The 22479-nt window shown below is 49.3% G+C and overlaps 1 protein-coding gene across 5 annotated transcripts in view; it reads left to right on the forward strand.

Annotated features, from left to right (window-relative positions):
* Positions 1-917: 917 nt before the first annotated feature.
* ABCC8 (ATP binding cassette subfamily C member 8) overlaps positions 918-22479 on the forward strand; it is a 75544-nt gene continuing 53982 nt past the window's right edge. For 3 of the 5 annotated variants that reach the window (XM_057748816.1, XM_057748815.1, XM_057748817.1), the window contains exons 1-6: positions 918-1065; positions 2336-2477; positions 7201-7322; positions 12453-12619; positions 14223-14465; positions 15347-15535. In XM_057748816.1, the coding sequence (XP_057604799.1) occupies positions 918-1065; positions 2336-2477; positions 7201-7322; positions 12453-12619; positions 14223-14465; positions 15347-15535 (1011 nt within the window). The remainder of the gene's footprint in view (positions 1066-2335; positions 2478-7200; positions 7323-12452; positions 12620-14222; positions 14466-15346; positions 15536-22479) is intronic. The other 2 variants (XM_057748819.1, XM_057748818.1) reach the window with 1 other exon arrangement.

The following is a 22479-nucleotide window of genomic DNA, read 5'->3' on the forward strand; positions in this document are numbered from 1 at the left end:
CTCCTTTTTCAACCTTGGGCCAGGACCTATTCTACTCATTCACCTGCCAGTCACGGGAAGTTTCAATGTAATAGAAATGTAATAGATGTATGTGTGAGGGAGATGGGGGCTGGGGGGGTGGGGACGTTGAAGTCTGAGGAACTAGGTTCAAGTTATGCTTCTCTACTAGTTGGCAGTGAGACCTTGGGTCAGTCATGTAACCTCCCTGAGCCTCAGTTTCCTTGTCAAAAAAATGGGAGCAATTATAACCTGTACTTAGCAGGAGTATTGGAAGATTCCGTTTGTGAAAGCGAGGGAGGGATACATTGTAAAGCATATACAAACGCCCAGCACCTGGAATCACTTTTGAAAACGTTCAGAGTTCCCCCCCAGGTAATGTTTTTCAGTGCTTTTCCTACTCACAGGGGGTGGGGCTTGTCCCACTCTGCCGCCACCAAGACCTTCCGCTGTAAGGATATCCACCAGCCTGAGCCCACACCTCAGATCCCAGGCAGTGAGCTCACACTCGAGACTCCGACCGTGCCCCCTCCGGATCCACGAGGACCCTCCTCCTCTCTTCTGCACCCCTCACCCTCGCACCCTCGAGCGTGCCCACCCATCCAGCTTGTGGTCCCCTCTTCCCCAGCGCACGCGCGCAGCGGGGCGCTCGCAAGGCGGCCCCCAGCACATCCTGCGGGCCGCCACAGCCGGCACCCCGGCCCCAGCGCGGCCCCGCGTGTCGGGCTCCCCGCCGCCCCCGGGGCCCCGCAGGTAGCGGAGCAGGGCGGGGTGCGGGAGCTGGAGCGCCGGCGGGGCGGGGCCCGCGGGGTGAGGGCGGGGGCCTGACGGCCGGGCCGGGCCGCGGAGCTACCCGGGACAGAGCGCGGGAGGCGCGTGGAGCCAGCCGCAGCCGGAGCCGAGCCCGAGCCCCCGCCGCCATGCCCTTGGCCTTCTGCGGCAGCGAGAACCACTCGGCCGCCTACCGGGTGGACCAGGGCGTCCTCAACAACGGTTGCTTCGTGGACGCGCTCAACGTGGTGCCGCACGTCTTCCTGCTCTTCATCACCTTCCCCATCCTCTTCATCGGTGAGCGCGCCGGGCGAGCGCGGAGGAGGAGAGGGCGGAGGTGGGGAGGGAGGACGAGGGGGCGCCGCGCGCCGCAGCGCTCCGCGTCCCCTCGCGGCCAGGAGACAGCCGCTCGCCTCCTTCTCGGGGTCCCCTGCTCTGTGTTAGGCTCCGCGGTCCCGACACTCGCACACCTGCCCAGCCCTCACTCCCGGTATGAACCTGAAACCGCACCAACCACACGGGAAGCTCCTGACCCAGGGCACCCCCAAGTTTTGCCACCGCAAGGGCAGAGCTGGGATGCAGAAAGGGGAGAGCAGGGGTCTCAGTATGCGCTGGAAAGGTCGGGAGGGGGTCGGGCTGTACCCTCAGAGGCGCTGTGTAGGGAGTCGGGTCACCCCTCCCCCAAGGCACCCTTCTGGTCAACCGCGGCTGGGCCCAGGGAGGACTGCAGCCGGCGCCTCAGAGGCTGGGATGGAGGCCCTGCGAACCCTGTGCCTCCCCGGGGCTGAGCCTGACAGAGCTCAGCAGCCTCCGGCAATCCTGAGATCCCATTCGCCCTGAGAGAGAAGAGGCTCCGCTTCCCCTGCTAACCCCACCCCGGCACGCCTGTCTCCAGAGCGCAACTTCTCAGGCTCGGTGTAGAGCCCATCTGACTTAGCAGCGACCCCAGAGGCCACCAGCGCCCCTATTTGAAAGCCCTCTGCAGAGCTGGGCATTGCGTGCCCCTTTCCTAGGGTCCCCTGTATCTCTCTCCAAGACCTTGAACTTCCCAAGCTGGCTAGCTCTGTCAGCTCCTAGGGTGTCCTCTGCCTCCCCCAAAATATGTTAATTAGCTCTGATTAAGAAAAACAACAAATCTTAAAATTCATATACAGCTTTTGGGAAGAAAGGAAAAACTGTCACAAAATTTAAAAGAGGAGGATGCTACAGAAGCCAAAAAGTTGCTAGTTATTGACAAACATAATTAGAAATAGGAAGGAAGCTTAGGCTCACATGTGTATCAAAAATTGTACTAGCATTTACACTGTTGCTCTCAACCAAATGGTTTATTTACGCAGTAATTTGTCAAGCAAGAAGTCAGCATATAAAATGGGTACCTGCACATGCGGGCCCCTGTGGATCCAGGCCTCATACAGCGATATTTAGTTCACGTGTACCAGACTGGGGCATTGTCATGGCTACACTCCTCATCCCCACCATGGACCCAATGTCTAAGTACCCTCCTGGGGTTCATAAAACCTCCTCCAGATGAACCAGTCTTCCCACCTCTTCCTGCCTCTCCTTGCAGGATGGGGCAGTCAGAGCTCCAAGGTACACATCCACCACAGCACGTGGCTCCACTTCCCTGGGCACAACCTGCGCTGGATCCTGACCTTCATGCTGCTCTTTGTCCTGGTGTGTGAGATCGCAGAGGGCATCCTATCTGATGGGTGAGTGACTCTCACAGGACCTGGGAGAGTGGATCTACTCCAGGATGCTTCCTGAAAGGCCCAGGGAGACCCCAGCTCACCTGCATTCCATGAGCCAATATCGTTCCATTTGCTAATAAGTCCAGCAACTGTTCACCCAACATCTGTGTGTCAGGCTCTCTGTGTCAGGCCCTGGACACTGAGAACCAGGCTGTGCTCTCAGTGCAGCAGGGTGGAGGGAACCCAAATCTGCACACCAAGACCTGATGAAATAATCCTAAAGCCTATTAGAGCGCTCCAACTCCTGTGGATATGCCCAGCCTCTCCCACAAGCTGCTGGAGTTACCTTCTTGGGGGAAAACAAATCACTCTTGCTTAAGATCTTTCCTTGGTTCCCAGTTGTTTACAAGGTCCCAAGTCCTCAGCCTGGCATCCAGGTTCCTCACAGTCAGCCTGCCCTATCTCGAGCCTCATTCCCAAGGGCCTTCTCCCCTTGCCCACCTTTCCTCTGGGCCTCACAGCATACTCTTCACACCTCTGCCACAGCACAGATTATACTGTAGGTTAACATCTATATCTATTTGCAAACGGTCTCCCCCTAAGTCAGAAAGGCCTCAGAGTTGGAATCTGCATTTCATGCATCTTTGTATTCACAGTGCAAGGCACGAGAGAAAGCTCCATAGACCCTTCATGCGACTCCTTAAGAGAATAAATGAAATAATGTTACAAATAAGTACTCTGGGAGGATAAAGCAAGACAGAGGTGGGCAGGCTTCATGGTTGAGGGGGCTTCTGGAAGGATGACTAGGGTTCTGAAAGGCAGAGGCGTTCCAGAAAAGGAGGACCAGTGGGGCGTGAGAAAGGCACCATGGGCAAAGGTGGGGGGGTACGGGAGGGAAAGCAGGCAGGGTGGGAGCAGTGCAGCGGGGCTGAAGCATGAAACATGTGGGAGTGATGGAGGCTGAGACTTGGAAATTGTGGGCATCTCCAGGAAGCCTGCAAATGCCAGGCTGAGTGTTTGGGTTGAATTTTGTAGGCAGTTTGGACGAGAAGAGGTGTAATCAGCACAGCACTTTTAGGTGAGAACTTGAGGGCAGGATGGAAGCAGGGAGAGGCTGGGGGTAGAAGCAGCACTTAAGGGGTGAGTGCAGCAGTCTAGGTGAGAGACAACTGCAGCCGAAAACGGTGTGTCAGCAGCTGGGGGTGCAGACGAGGAGGAGATGAAGCAGCCAGCTTACTAAGGAAGAATGAAGAATCAGCAAGGCTCAGTGACCGCTGCGTGAAGGGCTGGTGGAGGGTGGTGGGCATTTGGTTTAAATACCTGAGGTCCAATCCCTCTGAGCTGGAATCAGACTATGCCCAGATGCCACTCCTGCTGGCCCTGGCTCCTGCAGCTGGACGGCAGGGGGATGGGATCTCCACCCCCACCAACACACACACTCCCTCCCCCTCCCACTCCCAGTGTCCCTGCATCCTGGCTTCGGCAGTAATTTCTGTGATAACTGCTTGCCTCGGGCCTCCTTCTGATGGTCAAAGCCCTCAGCTGAGCAGGAGGACCAGAATGCACACTGCCCCTTAACTCGCAGGTGACAAATCTGCCTCCCACCTTCCATCCCAACACCCCTTCCAAAGCGGCACAAATGCTAGAGACGGAAGGGCTGCCTTGGGAGCCCTCAGGCTAGAATATACTCACCCTGCTGCAATAAACAAAGTGACAGAGAGGAAAACACCCTTCCTGCAGAGGAGATAGATCTTCACCAGCATTTCTGCTACTTCTGCTACGCTATGTACCAGCTGTGGGACTTTGGACAAGTCACCCAGCCTTTCTGGGCCTCAGTTTGTCTACCTGTGAAATAAGCATCATAATCCCTGCCTATGCCTGCTGCATAGAGCAGTAGAGGATGAAATCAGAGCATAGAGAGGGTACAGAGTGCAGAGTGGCAGAGCCCTGGGCAGAGAGAATATTCCCAGAATGTGGGAGACTGGGAAGAATCAGGCTGGGGACTCCTTCCTGCTGGCTGTCCAGCAGCCCCTCCTGTGAGGGGCAGCACCTGTATCCCAAATCTCTCCAGCTCTTTGCACATTGCCATCTTCTCCCCAAAGGGCAGGCTAGCTCCTCAACTGGGCACTTATCACCTGGTGTTTGCTGGTTTCTGTCTGTGGCCTACACCCCTGGGCAGGTGAGCATGAAGGAGGGACACAGGAAGGGGACCAGACAGGAGGAGAAGTCACAGTCCCTGCCCTGTGGCACCCCCAGTCCACCCACTCTGGGTTCGCAGACTTGTTGGGAAGTCTACGGGGCAGATGAGAGAGGGGGATGGTTAAAGCAGTGGCCTTCAAACTCGAGTTTAGTTTAGGGTAAGCCTCATGTAGTGATTAATTGAGGCATCTAACCTGTAGGGCTTCTTGTCTTCCTTTAAGTATTATTTCTCTGTGATGCTCTGAATTCAGAACACCCAAAGCAGTATAGATTATTTAGAAAAAAAAATTTTTAATATAGAATGTTTTCCCAGACCACCATACACTGGAAAAAGCCCTATATAAAACTTTTACCTAATTTCTTACCTAAGTCAGTGTATATTATTCAGTAAAGGAGCCAAAATCCATTTAAGTCGTGTCATAAAATACTCATTTCAATTACGGTTATTTGTTGTCTTATTTCATCTTATAAAATGTTTATCATTTCTACCTTCTATTGCAAAAAATGAATGTATTTAAACTTATGAGATAACATTTTAGATGTCACTTAAAAATGTATGCAAGAATACAGAGTTTTTCAAAATTATTTCAAGGAGTAGAGATGTAAGAGTTTTGAAGGCCCCCTGGGCAGGGTGTTGGTTGTTCCCCGTGCCCCCGCTAGTGACTGCCTTGTACCTCCTGTAACAGTGTGAAGACCTTGTGCTGAGACTACCCGCTAATCGAGGCTTGAAGAATATCAATGTTTACAGCCTCAGTTAACAAGAAATCTGGAAGCCACCTTTTTTAGTTGGTGTGGTAGTTTAGTGATGGCGTCAGGAACCCAGCTTCTCTGCATCTTTCTATACCATCCTCTTGTGTGTCTACCATATCTTCCCTCATGGTCACAAAATGGCTGCCCAACTCCAGGCATCACCTAAGCAAGGGAAAAGGGGGGACATACTTCCCATAAGCCTCTTCTTTATTCAAGAGATCATCTTCTACAGACATTCCTTACATCTCATTGGCCAGAATTGGGTTATATGGCCACTCTTAAACCAATCACTGGCAAAAGGGTGTGGAATTGCATGGTTGTATGAACCAATCACCATCCATTTCCTGGGCCTGGGCACATTGCTGCTGGAGCAAACTTGTGGTTCTTCTAGCAAGTAAGGCGGAGAATGCACTGCCTCTATGCTATACCTTAGTTGCACCAGACCACTTGGGGTCCCAGCATGGCTCTCCTCATGCCCCCCACCTTCTCCGTTGAACTCCTGCTCATCCTTCAAAATCCAACCTTGTGCCATCTCCTCTGTGAAGCTTTTCCTGGTTGCCCACCCTCCCCTTTGTGCTCTCAGCCTTCTGTCCATCTGCAGTACCACTTCCCTAGACTGCCTAGTCAGATGGTTAGCTCTGAGCATGGCTGCTTCCCTCCCTACTGTCAGCTTCTCCAGGGCAGGGACTCTTAGCACACTGGATAGAAGAAACAGTACAAGCAAGGGAGGCACTGAAGCAGGAGGCTGGAGGAGGCCTCCTGGGAATGGAGGGGGTCCTAGCATGGCTTCAGTAGAAAGATCAGGCTGAGCAGTGCTGGAAAAACAGCTTGAGGCCACATCACCTGTACCTTTGGGTTTTGCTTTCTTCTTTTTTTTTAACGGGAGCTATTGGGCAAATGCCTTCTTTTTCTTTTTTTCTTTTTTTTTTTTAAAGAAGTAATTATTTATTTATTGGCTGCATTGGGTCTTCATTGCTGCTTGCGGGCATTCTCTAGTTGTGGTGAGTGGAACTACTCTTCATTGTGGTGTGCGGCTTCTCATTGCGGTGGCTTCTCTTGTTGCAGAGCACAGGCTCTAGGCACACGGGCTCCAGTAGTTGTGGCATGTGGGCTCAATAGTTGTGGCTCACGGGCTGTAGAGTGCAGGCTCAGTAGTTGTGGTGTACGGGCTTAGTTGGTCCAGGGCATGTGGGATCTTCCTGGAACAGGGATCGAATCCATGTCCCGTGCATTGGCAGGTGGATTCTTAACCACCGCACCACCAGAGAAGTCCCGGCTTTTGCTTTCTATAGAAGGGAGCCTTGGAAGGACATGATCAGGGCCAGTCACAGTGAGCCTCCTCACCAGTCGTGGGGAAGCCTGAGTTCTGGGAGGGAGCTCTGGCTCCCAGTGGGGCTTATCACCAGGTCAGAGCCCACCCACTGAGGCCTCTGTGCGTCAGAGTGGGAAGGGGATAAACTGGTTCCAGGCCAGAAGCTTTGCAGCTACGACTGCCAAGGCCAGGTCCCTATGCCAGATTCTGTGAGCATGAACCCAGGGAGAGAAGGCCTTGAATTTCAAAGCCTGAATGCTGAGCTCTCATAGCATCTCTGTGTGAATGCCTGGGCCCCTTAGTTAACAGGCGTGTTTGGGGTATGGGCTGGGTAGAGCTACCAGCATGTGGTGTGGAGCTGTGCGTGTGTTCTGGAGGCCTTACTGTGTGCTGCGCCCTAAAGCACAAGGCCTGGGCTACTCTGTTGAAGTACAACACAGCTCACCTTTGTCTCCCTCTCTCTTTCTCTCGCCCTCGTCTCAGGGTGACAGAGTCCCGCCATCTCCACCTGTACATGCCGGCCGGGATGGCGTTCATGGCTGCTGTCACCTCTGTGGTCTACTATCACAACATTGAGACCTCCAACTTCCCTAAGCTGCTGATTGGTAGGGAAAGGGGAGGGGTGGGAAACGGGGAGGGATAGGGACTTCCATTTGTTCCTTCAGATAATGTTTGCTGAGGATGTACTATGTGCCAGGCACTGTTCTAAGTGTTAGAGGTTCAGAAGCAGAGAAGAAAAAATCCCTGCCACTGTGGAACTTCCAATCTGGTGGAGGAGACATATAGGCAGTAACAAACAAACAAATAAGTAGTGATGATGCTATGAAGAACATAGAGCTGGCTAAGGGGTAGAGAGTGAAGGCTGTGTTGCCATCTGTATGGGATGCTCAGAGGAGGCCTCTGGTAAGAGTGATCATGCAGATATTTGGGGGTGGATGCTTCCATGCAAATGGCACAGCACGTGCAAAGGCCTTCTGATAGGAACAAACTTGGCAAAGAGGCCAGTATGGGTGAAGGCAAATGAGCAAAGGGAAGAATGGTAGGAGAGGAGGTCAGGGGCCAGGAGAGGAACAAGGAAGACTCCTAGGCTTTGGGTCTGAGCACATGGGTGATTAGTAACTGACATGGCAAAGAAGCAGGAGCTGGGGTGTTCAGGCCTCGTTGAGTTTGAAACAGCCAACTCAGGTGTCAGGGGGTCAGTTAGATAAACAAGTTGGGTGTTCTGGAGGACTCGGGGTAGTCATGGCTCTATAGGTGGCATCTAAAGCTTGAGCCCAAATGAGGTAACCTGGAGGAAAGAGAAGGGCCCCAGGACCAGAGCCTGTGGCTTGCCAACATTTAGGAGTGTCTGCTTAGAGCTTCTGACAGCGTGTGGCTGGGGTCCCAGGCAGAAACAACAGTGATGAGTGTTGACATTTTTTATTGAGCGTGTACTGTGTGCCAGGCTCAGTGCTAAGCTTCCTCCACGCATTATCTCACTTAACCCCCACACTCTCCCTCTTGTACTCTTGCTATCCCCATTTTACAGATGTGAGCACTGAAAGTCAGAGAGGTTACAAATAATAACAGCAAACATTCATTTAGCACCTGTTGTGTGTCAGGCACAGTCCTAAGCATTTTACATATGTTAACTCATTTAATCCTTACAACTGTATAGGATAGGTTCCCTTATTATTCCCCTTTTGCGGATCAGGAGACCGAGGCTCGGACGTTAAGTGGTTTGCACTAGTCTCCCTAGCTAGTCAAGAGACAGAGCCAGGTTTAGCTCCCAGGAGTCTGGCACCCAAGCAGGCTGTTAAAAAGGCTGAGACTGTGTGTCTGAGGGTCCTAAGACTGTGCTTGGGCCCAAGGTATAAACCTACAGATATGCCTCTGTGTGGGGCTCAGTCTGCATGTCTAAGGCCAGGGCTGTACATCTGACAGTTTGGCTGTGGTCAGACTGTGTGTCATTAAGTCAGACAATGATTTTTAGGAGTCATAGCATCTAATTGACATCTGGAGTCTGGAACTCTCTGTGCTAAGCCAGAGACAGCACAGTGTCATGAGTGGGCAGAGGATGTTTCCCAAGCTAATCACAGGTCTACCTTCCTGTATAAGGTGGGGGCTGGGCTCCATCAGGATCATCCAGGTGCTGCCCCCACACCAGGGGTCCCCAAGTGAGTGTGGTTGGGGGGCTAGGGGACAGCAGGTGGAGAGGTGTTAAATACAGGCTTTGGAGAGCTTCTTGCACCAGTGTCTGAAATAGCTCCTCACGCACAGAGACCCCTCATTAACCACCAGGCCTGTCTGACCCGTGCCCCTGGAAACACCCTGTCTGGGCATCTGACAACTTCATTTCCTCATTCTCCAGAAGACACACAATATTCTGTCCACAAAGCACAAATTACCACCCATGGACGGACCAGTCCTTCTCCAAGGAACAAGGACTAACTCCCTCCATTCCCCTCTGGTAGTTTTGCTCTCCACAGAGCCAGAAATTCTAGAACAGGGAAAAGTGAAGAGGACACAGCCCATGAGCTGCAGGGCAGCAGGTATTAGGGGAATAGCTGGCCCTGTGAGGAGGCTACTGCCAGTCACAGGTCTGGAGTCCTGCAGAAAGGTGACCCATGATGTGGCTTACAGTGTCCCATGAAGCAACCTTGTTCCTGGCCCAGGTGAGATAAGGAAGTGTTCTGTGAGAAAGTCATGTGTGAGCTGAGAACTGAAGGATAGGTAGGGACTAACGGGGAGAAGAGACGGGGGAATGCTTCAGGCAGAAGGAGCAGCATGTTCAAAGGTCCAGAGGCAGAAGAATCAAAGCACATTAGGAAGTCTGGGCAAAAAACAGCAGCTGGAGCGGAGAGCAGAAGGGAGCTGAACTTTGAAGGCTGGAGTGGCAGGTGATAAGACCTTGAAGGCCACACTATAGGTGTTGGTCTTTATCCCAAGGGCAATGGGAAGCCATTGAGGATTGGGATGTGTGTGTGTATGTGTTAACATATACATAACACTTACCATTTTAACCACTTTTAAATGTACAGTTCAGTGGCATTCAGTACATTCACATTGTTGGGTAACTGTCACCACCATCCATCTCTAAAACTCTTTCACCTTCCCATTAAACAATAACTGTACCCATTAAACAGTAGCTCCCCTCAACCCCTTGAAACCATCATTCTATACCTTCTGTCTCTGTGAATCTGACTACGTTAGGCACCTCATGTAAGTGAAATCATACACTGTTTTGTCCATTTGTGACTGTTTCATTTAACTTATGTTCTCAAGTTTCACCCAGGTTGTAGCACATGTCAAAATGTTCTTCCTTTTTAAGGCTGAATGATGTTCCATTGTGTGTGTGTGTATATATATATACACACACAATGGGCAGTTGGGTTGCTTCCACCTTTTGGCTATTACAAGTAATGCTGCTATGAACATGATTGTGTTGAGATCATATTTGATTAAATGCATTGCTCTGTAGAGGCTAGATTGGAGGCGGGCAAGAGGGGAAGTGGGGAAATAGTGAGGAAGTTCTTAAGGTGGTCCAGGGGAGACATGATGGAGGCCTGACCCAGGTGGCCACCCAGATGGACAGAAGTGAATGGATTCAAGATAATTAGGAGGTAAAATAGAATTCAGTAATAGGTAGGACGTGGAGGTGAGGGAGAGGAAAGTAAGGGGAGAAGCAGAGGTAATGGGAATTCAGAGTTTAAAACTCACCAGCAGCCCCTGTGTTGCACCACTTTCTTTCCTTTCTCCTGTTCTCTCAGCTTGTACCGAGTGCTACTATCTGGCAACAGGCTGAGGGCTCAGCACTGTAGGATGGGACTCGGTAAAAAACCCCTGGGCTCAGTCCTGGGTCCACCACTAACTCCCTGTGTGACCTTGGACAAGACACTCAGGCTCTCTGAGCCTCAGTTTCCCATCTGAACAAGAAGAGTAAGTCCCTGCCTAAGTCGTAGCATTCTTATAAAGATCAAATCAAACCATATCTGTTATATGCTAGAGGCAAGACCAACCTGAGACATATTTTCAAGTCTTGGCCCCAGTAGGAACCCTCACAGAGGGCTAAAGAGGTTCTGGTGCCTGGGATGGAGTCTGTTGGGAGAGTATAGGTGTGGAGGCAGGGGGATGGCCTCCAGCTAGGGGATTCCTTGTGACCTGGAGACCAGACCCAGCTGAGGGACACCATCCTAGTCTTGAGGGCTGGGACCAGAAGCAGGTGGTCCTGTCCTCTATCCTAATGCTTTCACTCGGGGCCCTGAGATAGGTGGCATTTGCCCCTCCCAGTTCAATATCTTGACCTAGTTCCCAGCCCAGAGCTAAGCTGGGGCAGACCCCAGCTTTTGTCCCCAAGAGGTGCCCTGGCATTCATGTCCAGGCCAACCTAGGGGTGAAAGTCAGGGTGACAGTCTCCTTCCCTCTCTGTGATTCCTCTAGAGAGGAGCTCTAGGCATTTAGGCTGACCTTACATATAAGATCATATATATCATATATTGTAGAGCATATGACTCTAGGGAGTAAGTGGGGAAGGACCGCCTGTGCTAAAGCACCCCCTAAAGGGGGACTTAGTTACTGCTGTCTTGTGTTGTCACCAGCTGACTGTGGTTTATTGGTAGATTTGGGTGGGGGTGGATGGGAATTTACGGGATAGAATCCACTGATGACTTCTGATGTTTATGGTCCCAGGTCTGAAATCTGGAGATAATAAATATGTTAAGAGCTGGTATCCAAAGAGCACCCACTGTGTGCCAAGCTCGCTGTGCTAAATGCTTTCCATACATTGCTCACAACAACCTTTGAGGTAGTACTGTTATTACTCCCATCTATGGATGAGGAAACTGAAGCCCAGATGGGTTAAATGACTTACCCAAGGTCACATCGCTGTGAAGTCACAGGATCTGAGCCCAGGCGTATTTGGCTGCAGGCCCAGCTCTAACCACTATACACGCTGCCTCACAGGACGGTGACTCGCTTTTTTGTATCCCCTACTCCCCAGGCTCCCTGAGGAGCATCGTCACACAGTAATGGATTCTGGACTTGGGGGCCGGGGACCTAGGCCCTCACCCTCTTTCTGTCACTAGCTTGCAATGCACTTGGCAGGTTACCTCCTCTCTCTGGGCCTCAGGTTCCTCATCTCTAAAGTGAAAAGGCTAGATTGAAGGGCATTTAAGATCTTCCCAGCTTGGGAATTCCACAAGGAAGCCATTACAGGGTGGAGCCTACATGCACAGGCTCCGGCACTAGGCTAGCTGGACCTTAGGTCAGTTCCTAAACCTCTCTGAGCCTCGATTCCTTTGTCTGTTAAATTGAGGATGATGGTAGGACTTCCCTCCCAAGGAGATTGTAAGAAAGAAATGAGATATGTGTTTAAAGTGCTTATTTGGCACAGTGCCTCTAACTTAGTTAAATTCAAGAAATCATTTCACTATTTTTCTTCCTATTCATTGTAAAGGGAAATTTGGCTGACCATCTTGACTTATAAGATTATTATTATTTTTGAACATGCCTATCATGGCTGTTTTCATGTAGGTACAGCATCTCAAAATTACACCCTCATATATTCACACACACAGACACGCCTTTACTCAGAAATGTGCACACTCACACACCCATGACGCTTGTTTGTCCGCATGCACACCTCTTCCCTGACACACTTATTTTCTGTCCTCTTTTACACAGTCGCGCTCACATACACACACACACACAAATATGTGCACACACGTCCTCCGTGCTCTCTTGTCTCTCCTCGGCAGCCCTGCTAGTCTACTGGACCTTGGCCTTCATCACCAAGACCATCAAGTTCGTCAAGTTCTACGACCACGCCATCGGCTTCTCGCAGCTGCGCTTCTGCCTCACGGGGCTGCTGGTGATGCTCTACGGGATGCTGCTCCTAGTGGAGGTCAACGTCATCAGGGTGAGGGTAAGCAGGCCGCTGCTGGGCTGCCATCCACCTGCCACCCACCTGAGGACACACCTGGGCCAGGGCGGGGCTTCTGACCCGTGTCCTGCCGCTGGGTGTGGGCCCCCACGCTGCTTCTTAGCCAAGCCCTGGGAGGAGTCAGCTTGTTTCACCTGCCCCCAAAAGGAGAGCTGAGGCCAGTGGAAGAAGTTTCAGGAGGAACGTTCCATCTGCCCTCTACCCCAGGCTCCCAAGGGGAAAGGAGGTGACAGCCGAGGCTGTAGGATTCTGGGTTTAATCCCACAGAGAGGGATTTGTTTGATTTTTTTTTTCTTTTTGAGGTTGGGAGGGTCTTATTTTAATATATTCATATAGTTACATGTGAATGAGTAAATGTGGTACAGGTGGCTGCATACATGTCTTTTGGTTTTTTTTTATCGTTTTTGCTGGCCCCTTTCCCTCTCTGAGATTCATACCTGCCCCCCACCTACCTCTCCCCAGGCAACCAAGATGAACAGCCTAGTATGTGTCCTTCCGTTCTTTGTTTTTGTTAATATAACACCACATACTTGTATCTGTTAAAGATTTCTTCTCAACACATATAAGTATTCTTTTTTCTCTCATTATTCGTTTTATAAAAATGGGATCATATTGTTCATAGTTTTTCACATCTTGCTTTTCTCATCTAATAGAGATCTCTTGGGACTCCCTCCAAGTCTGGTATGGTTAATTCAGTTTTCTTGGTGGCTGCATCATATTCCATCATGTGGATGAGCCATGAGTTATTCAGCCATTATCCTATTGGTGGGCATTCACTTTGTTGCCAAGTTTTTGCCTTCACAAATAATGGCATTTTAAACATACATATATCTTTATGTATTGCTGCTTTTATTTCTATGGGAGAGAATCCAAGGAGTGGAGTTGCCGGCTCAAAGGGGTCTCTGTATTTTAAATTTTAATTGGTGTTGCAGACTACCTTCCAGAAATGCTGTAATCTACCAGCAATGCATCAGAAAATGCTTTCCCTTCCTCCCACCAGCAATAGGGGCTATAGCCACTTCTAATTTGGACCAGTCTGATGAGTGTGAAGTGCTACTTTAATTTGCATCTCTCTGACTCTGCTGCTTTAGTTGGCGATTTGCAGGGTACAGAGGGTTCCATATTCCCTGCCTCCACTGACCTCACAGCATCCCTGTGATGCAAGTATCATCCCCTTTTTAGATGAGGAGACATTTTAGATGAGACTCGTCAAAGACACCATGCTGGTCAGAGGAGGAGGCAGGATTCAAACTCAGGTCTCCATGGCTCCACATTCTGCAAACCCTACATGGTGCTGTCTTCAGATTTATAGGAGAAGATGGTATATGGGAGATTCCTGCTCTTCCCCAACCCAACCCAACCCAGGGGATTCAGAATGGACCTTGATGAAGAATTATGAGTCAGGAGGCCCTGGCACTGGTGGCCTAGAGGAGGAGGGGGATCCTTTTCCTGGGAATAGGCAAACGATGGCGCCATCTATTCCAGGTCAAGGGGGGGATGTCACAGCCCCAGATCTTTGCTGGGACAAATGGGGGGTGGTGAGAAGCTGCACTTACCCCTCCCCGGTGGCCCATGTGCCCCACAGAGATACATCTTCTTCAAGACGCCGAGGGAGGTGAAACCCCCAGAGGACCTGCAGGACCTGGGGGTGCGCTTCCTGCAGCCCTTCGTGAACCTGCTGTCCAAAGGCACCTACTGGTGGATGAATGCCTTCATCAAGACTGCCCACAAGAAGCCCATTGATCTCCGAGCCATTGGGAAGCTGCCCATCGCCATGAGGGCCCTCACCAACTACCAGCGGCTCTGCCAGGCCTTCGACGCTCAAGCGGTCAGTGGGGGCATGGCCACACCGTCCATTCCCTGCCCTCTGGTTTAGAGTCACAGATGAGGACCTCAGAAAGCATCAGGTCAAACCCCTGATAGGAAAGTGGGGAAACTGAGTCCCAGTGAGGGGAAGAGGCTTGCCTGAGTCACACAGTGGACCAGGGACAAGTCCAGGACCAAAGAACCATAGGACAGTCACAGCTGGAATGGACCTCACAGTTTTTAGGTCATCTGGTCTAACACTTCCATTATCCACGTGGGGAAACTGAGGCCCTGAAGGGTGATAATCCTACTGGATTTCCCATGCCTTGTGCTCTTCCTTTTGGAGCTCAGTGACTATAAAGGTGGGAATTTTCACCCATTTGGAGAGCAGGGGCATTAGTGGCCTGATCTTACAATAACTCTACGAGTTGGGCCAGGCAGGCATCTCCCCAAATCACTGATGAGGAAACTGAGGCCCTGAGAAAGGCTGTGACCTCCCCAGAGCTAGCCCACATCTGGTAGGTAGCAGAGCCTGACTCCCAGTCCAGTGCTCCTTCACTGCCTCTGCCCAAGCATCCAGGGGAGACACTGAGGCAAACACAGTGGCACTGGATGGACATATGCCACTCCCTCATTACAGTGCTGTGCTCACCACATGGTCCCTGACCTTGATCCATCATCTGGCCTCAGTTTCCCCGTCTGGACCATAGTGGGTCCCTATATGGACCCACACAACCATGCACTTGGTGGTTCCATAATTTCTTCCTGGAATTCACCTTGTTGCAGCAGTTGTGGCCACTGGGTTTCCCCAAGCAGCAAGAGCCAGGGGCTCCCCGGGAGGCTGGGCCCTGCCGTGAATGGGCCCTCAGCCACTCTGACCTGGCCATGGGTCTCTCTGGACAGCGGAAGGACATACAAAGCACGCAGGGTGCCCGGGCCATCTGGCAGGCCCTCTGCTATGCCTTTGGGAGGCGCCTGGTCCTCAGCAGCACTTTCCGCATCTTGGCTGACCTGCTGGGCTTCGCCGGGCCACTGTGCATCTTTGGAATCGTGGACCACCTTGGGAAGGAGAATCGTGTCTTCCAGCCCAAGGTAGGCCACCCAGGGGTAGAGAAGGGCACCCTTTGCAAGGTTTTCACTCATGGGTGAGAATGAACAAGAGGCTGATGTGTGTGAGCTGTGGCTGCACAGGGGCAGGTCATCACCATGCACAGAGCCCTGAGCAATATCCCCCTCCAGAAGATGCTCTGCATCTGGTCAAACAGAAATGCTAGAAGGCAAGCTATGCCCCTAGAGGATTTATGGCGCCCTGCTCTTTTCACCAGACCGTAATCACCATAATACCTCTCTCAATTATGTCGTCATTCAGAAAGTTGCAGGAAGTGCATTTGTTTATCCAGTGTCTAGAGCTGCTATTTGTTAGCTTTTAGTTCATGTTATCTTAACAGACTCTAAATAACTTTTTGGGGATCTATCTTCTTCAGTTTTGTATGTTCATAGCACTTGAGGTTCTGCAGGGCTGTCTTGGTGGCTGCTGTCGAGGGGAGGAGAGTGGGAAACCGCCATGTGTAGGGCTTTTTCTCCCTCCACTCCAAATTTTATTAAAAGCTGCTCAATTTTATTAATATGTTAGACTTTCCCATTAAAATCTCTTTTTAAAAAAGAGTTCCATGTCTTAAAAATATTTGAAACCGATCGGACTAGATGGTACCCAATGGACTTTCCATCTCTAAAGATGCTACAAACTGAAATTTGTCGGACAACAGAAACAGAAAATCTTTCTGGGGGTTATTTTCCCTCCTCGGGGCAATAGCATCCACTCCGGGGGTGAAGGTGGAGTACTTAGCTCTTCCATCTGTTTCTTTGCTGCCATTTAGGTTTAGATGGTCACAAAATGGAAAACTTTTCACCTCTAATAAGATTCAGAGTCTTATTTTCCCAGTAGGAACATCATTATAATATTTTAACCACAAATAGACAGTACAAAAATGATGCAGGGAATTACTAATTAGGGATCTGATTACTAATTGACGACTCTTTCTTGTGTAGTGTTATTCATCTCTTGGGCTCCAAAATCGCAGACACCATTTAATCCTCAGGAGGTTCGTATGAATTTTTTCCAGAGATATAATTAAGCAGCTGAGCACTTTTGGCCAGGAATATAAGACACGCCAAGTCTGTTTGTCTGATTTACTCAGCAAACGATTATTGAACCCTACCATGTGCCAGACCTGGGTTAGGCTGTGAGAGTATAGAGGCAACGGTTATGATGAGGAAGATTAATAATAACAACAGCCACTTACTGACTGCTCAATACATGCCTGGCTGCGTGCGGAAGTTATCTGTGCGCTATCTCATTTAATCCCTGAAACAGCCCTCTGGGGTAAATTTGCTTGCTTGCTTTTTTTGTAACAGCTTTATTGAGATATAATTCACATAACCATACAACTTACAAAGTAGGTATTTTTATCCCCATTTTACAGGTGAGGAACTTGAGGCTCAAAGAGGTTAAGTAACTTTCACTAGGGTCTCTCAGCTAGTGACAGGGTCAGGATTTGAAACCAAGTCTCTTTCACTCCACAGTCTTGGCACTTATAATCATGATGCTAAATTAACTATTATTATCAAGCCATCACTTCTGGCTCCAAGGATTGTGAAACCCAATGCAGGAGAGAGAAATCTAAATTAAATAGTTTTATACCATGTGTTAAATACTACTGCTCAGAGGTAGATACAAGGCACCATGGGAAGAAGGAGTGACTAACTCAGCCAATGATCATGACAGCTTTGTAGAGGAGGGGGTATTTGAATGGGGCCTTGACAGATGAATAGGAGTTGGCTAGGTTAAGATGGCTAGATTTCTTATTCAATCAAGAATGTGAGGGCTATTAGCTTTGAAATAAATTTTATGGAAACTTTACCATACTTTACCATTTTTTCACTTTTAAAAAATGCTTATATAGTGCAGCAGTTTCTTTAAAAAAAATGAACTTGGGAAAGCCAAAAAAAAAAAAAAAAAAAAAGATTGTGCGGACTCTTTTTGCTAAATAACTTTAGTGGCTTTTGAGACCTTCTCTGGCTTTTGAGCCTCTGAACTTTATTTGGCCCAAGAAGAGAGGGAAAGAGACTACTTTTCTTATCCACAGGAGTGTCACCTTCATCTTCAATCTGACCATAGGCGACTTCAGTTATAAGCAACCCCCAAATACTCCACACTGATAAACTTGCTGCAGCATGGAGCCAGTTGTTAATATTAGGGAGAAGTGGCACCAGCCGGAGCCCTTCTCAGACCGTCCACGTTGTCTCCTTCTTCCTGTGTTTCCCAGAACACTTATGCCGGTCTCCTAAGAATTCCGAGGGCAGATGTGTCAAAGAGATGGTGAGAACAGCATTGAGGATATTAGTTCATCTGAACGTTAGCTTTGCCTTCTCTTTTCTCTTTGTTTATACACAAACCCTGGGATTTTATGCCCTCATATTGGAACGCTTTTGTCTCAGTTACTTGTCAGCACATCAATCGCCGAGACAGATGGCCCTGCCTCAGTGGCAGCAGGCCTTATCAAATTTTATATTTGTTCCCTGCAGCCCAAATACAATCAGCGAATTACAGACATGGAAACGAGAGTTGAAAGTAAATATAGTCTCCAGTGTCAGCAACAAGGAATCCTCAGTCGTGTGGTTGCCTGGGATATGGCTTAATTCTCATTTGGGGTTCTGGGCCCAGAAATGGGGGAAAGGGGTCATTTATTGAAGTTATTTGGTTCACCACCACCACCACCCCCCACCTCCCACGGCTCTAACCCAGAGAGACAGGTGCTATTCTGGTCTTTATGAACAAAGAAGGAAGCTCTCTGGCTACATGTCACAGTGTTTAACAACCCTCTCAGTGAGCAAGCCCTTCTTTCTGCTCAGCCTGAATCCATCCTGCTGCATCAGCACAGCCGGGCACCCACTGTTTACTTTATTGTCAGTGGCTGCCCTGTCCTCTCTTCCCTCACCAGGATACTCACAGTTGGCAAGAATCGTACTGCCCTTGCCATCCTCAAGGACAAACATTTCTTATTTCTTCTTTTATTAATGGAAGTGTCATATGGCCTGCTAAATCTTTGAAATGCCCGACCCCTTGCTACTCCCCAGGGAAAGCTGGGACCCAGGCTGCACACAACCCACAATAGATCTCTTTCCAGCCCCCTTTCTCGCCCAACCCCCACCCACAATCTGTCACCTGCCATGGATGCCTCTGATCTGGCTGGAGGGCAAGGGAATTGGATTATAAAGAACTGCCGGCATCTGAAATCTGCCAGCACTGCTCTAGGCTGTCAGCTGAGCAGAGAAAGAAAGAACAGTCTGGGTTTGATCTCAGGGCCTCTAAACCTCAGTGGGAATCGTGTGTAGGTTAGTGAGTGTGTGTTTGTTTCTGAATGGGTTCTCCTGGGACTGGCTTATGATTCTATGCGTATGTCCTTCTGTTTGTCTCTGTGTCCCTTGGCATGTCTCTTTCTGTGTGTATCTGTGCCCCCATTTGGACGCCCGTATTTGTGGCTGTCACTGTTGGTACTTTGAGAACTTATATGCATTTCTGTGACTGTGATGTCAGCATGTTTGTTTGCCTCTTTACAACAACGCCCATGAGCTGCTCTGCCTCACTAACCCCCTCTCAGCTGTCAAGATGCATCTCCAAGGTCACCTCCTCCAGGAAGCCTTCCTCTGGTTGAATTAGATGCTCCTCTTCTGTGCTCCCATAGCATCCTACACTTGCATCATCAAAGCACCCCTTTTCTTCTTTCTCAACTTGACCTTGAGTCCCCTATGACAGGACCTACATTGTCTGGCCTCTCTATGCCCAGCTCCATGCCTGACACCCAGGAGGCACAGAAGAAATGATACTTCAACAAATAATGCAGATGTTACCGTATATTGAGTGCTTACATTTACTAAAAAAAACCTTTTTACCTACATTGCTACACTGAATTCTCATAAGAACTCTCTGAAGTAGAAACCTTTAATGACTTCATTTTACAGGTAAAGAAACTGAAGCTTAGAGAGGTTGAGGAGCTTACTAAGGACATGTTAGCTAACCTAATGAGTCAGAACTCAAACTCAGATATGACTAACCTCAAACTCTAGGCTCTAAACCATTATGTCAAATGGTTATGGATGGATGGGTGGATGCCTTGGTCTGTGAGTGGTCAAAGACAGTGCTCAGTGTTTTTACCCAGGGCCTCCCAGAGCTGGGACCTACAGGCAGTTCACTTTTGGCCTTTGCCAAATTGGAAGCAAGATCCCGTGACCCCCTCTCCTTTAAGCAACAGAGAACAAGGGAAAGGAGCCTTTCTAGTCATACCTCTGGCCAGGCAGGGGCAACGGGGGTCAGACCGGTAGAATCAAGAGTCCTGGGCTTTAGGCCTACCTCTGAAACAAACTCCCTCTGTCCTCTTAAGTAGTCATTACATTGTGCAGGCCTCAGTTGGCTCAGCTGTAAAATGGGGAAAGGTATAGCTTCTACAAAAAGTAGATGGGGGATGATTAATTTAAAATATATTTATTTAGTGCTATTGTGGAAACCCCTGGAAACAAATACAATTTCTTCCCTGAGAGCTTGTAAAAACGGGAGACAAGAGCATCTGATCTTCCAAAGCATTAACCACCTGCCAAATGTCAAGCTTGTAGGTCTCTAGCCTTCGAGGTGCTGGGCAATGCCAGTGCCCTCAGAGCCATTTGAAGCTTCCCAGGGCCTGCCTTCCTTGGGCAGCATCCTGGGCCTCTTTGGCTAGTATACTACTCACTTAATCAAAATGTAGTTATTCTGGCCTCCAGCTCTTTTATGCTGTCTCCTTGAAGAGAGATCAAATAATGACCCAATGACTTATACCTGCAAGCAGATTTTCATTTTAACATGTCAAAAAATTCTTGATCCAAATAAATATTATTTCTGACCCTAGGGTGTGCGTGTTGTTGGGGGAAGGGGTCAAGGCTTTGCCTTTAGACCTGCGAAAAGAGAATTTGTTGCTTTGTGAAAAATGTGCAAATATTGATGAATGCATTTAACAAACAGCACCTATAGCCTAACCAATGAGATCGGTTGATTTTTTGAGCCCTCTTTCTCCAGCGTATGTGCTTTCTGATCATTGTGACACAGTGAATGTGTGCTGTTCCGTGCTGCTCGAGAGCTTTCATGATGATTGGTGTTCTTGGTTGCATAGTGTTCCCATTGGTATCATAATATACTTACCCATTCCCTGTGGGTAGACATTTACAGGGATTTTTGTGCTCTTCTCCTGCAATTATCCAGAGACAGTACATCTTTGCACATACGGCTATTTCGTTATGTTAAATTATCTGGGATATTATTTGGGATAAATCTCCATGATGTGCTTTGCGGCTTTAAAATAATGGACTCCGTTATCCAGAACTGGGTCCCTACAGAGGCTGGTAGAACAGAAGAATTCCAAGGCATGTTAAACAGGACCATGTTTTTCCCAAGCCTAGATGCCTACACTTTGACTCAGAACCATCCAAGTGGGCATCTTTCATTCCCCCACAAATGACAAGCTTGTAGCTGACAATAGGAGACTCAAGGTCAAAAGGCTGAATGCGGCTTAGGTTGTGGATCTACGGTAGTGTTTTTGGCATCACACAGGTTCATGTTCACATGTTTTCCTTTATCAGCATGTGACTTTGGCCCAGCCACTTCAACCTGCTGAAACTCCATTTCCTCATGTGTAAAATTGGGCTAATAATAGTACTCTTCTTATTGGGTATTGTGAGCATTGCACCTGGTAAATATTGTATCCTGCCCTTTGCTTTCCTATAAGGTCAGATTCTTAAGCCATGCAGCCTAATTTTAAGGTCCATTTTGGTGCTTCCAGCCATCCCTACCCTCTCCCTTCTCCCTTTGCCCTTTCCCTGTTGTACTTTAACAAATGAGACAGAGTCAGGGGCTTCAGGTGTCAGTAGGGCCCTCTTCTAAGAGACTTCAATTCTCCCTATGTCTGCTTCCTGCTGTCCCCAAAAGGGAGAGACCCATCCCACAGAGGAAGGGTGATACAGTGGTAACCAGGACCAGCTCCATGGAGCTGTGAGGGCTGGTTAAAGGGCCCTGTTGAACCAAAAGGCAAGATCTGATCTACCATCAGAAAGGCCTGTATCCAGGATGCAGGAATTTCTGACTCTAGAGAAAGGACTCTGCTTAGAACCCTGACCCTTTCAGCCTGATCCTAGTGTGGACATGCCCTCAGGCTCATTCTCATCACTTTGTTCCCACCACTCTTTATCCAGCAGCTCCCACACCCTTCCAAATCACTGGCAAAGTTCAGGGCAGAGTCTCAGAAAGGGGAGAGCTATGTCTTCATGGAAACATTGATGTGGCTCTGCTGGGGAGCGATGGACTTAGTCAAGATCAAAGTTGTCCTGGGAGCTGTTGATGCTGAATTTAGAAACACATGCTGTTGTTCGCTGGTATCTTTAGCAACGAAATCAGAGCGTTTGTTTTTTTTTCCCCACTGCTTATCATCTGAGATTTTGCTGGAGGTACAGAAAGCCTTACGTTTAAAAGGAGGTCCCCGGAGCCCACAAGGCTGGGGCGCTTCGGTCCAAAATAGCCAATTACAGGCAATGAGTTCCCATCTCTCGCCTGGGAGCACTACTGCCATGTTTTCTGCTGGTCTTTCTCCCCAGGAACTTCTACAGTGCAAGCTGTTGGTGAGTGTGGGACAAGACCTCAGCTGATTCCGTTTTTGCAGCAGAGAACACACGTCATGGGATCTGTTCTAGCAATTCTAGTTTTGGCTGCTCTGTGATTCGCTCCATTTATTCTTGTCTCATGCAGAGTGAGCTCCCCTGGCCTGGTGGCCACGAAGCTGAGAGTCAGATATATGGGCATGAGGTTAGAACTGGGTCACATCATGTTCACCTAAGTGGGTTGATGGAGAGGGTACAGGCAACCCTCCCTGAAGTTAGAAGAACGTTTAGTCTGATTTTTCACTCATAAACAGTTGCACAGGGCTTGCAAGCATGGAGGGTCCTGTAATCATGGC

This window comes from Hippopotamus amphibius, chromosome 9 (genome assembly GCF_030028045.1).
Source record: "Hippopotamus amphibius kiboko isolate mHipAmp2 chromosome 9, mHipAmp2.hap2, whole genome shotgun sequence".
NCBI classification, from domain to species: domain Eukaryota; kingdom Metazoa; phylum Chordata; class Mammalia; order Artiodactyla; family Hippopotamidae; genus Hippopotamus; species Hippopotamus amphibius.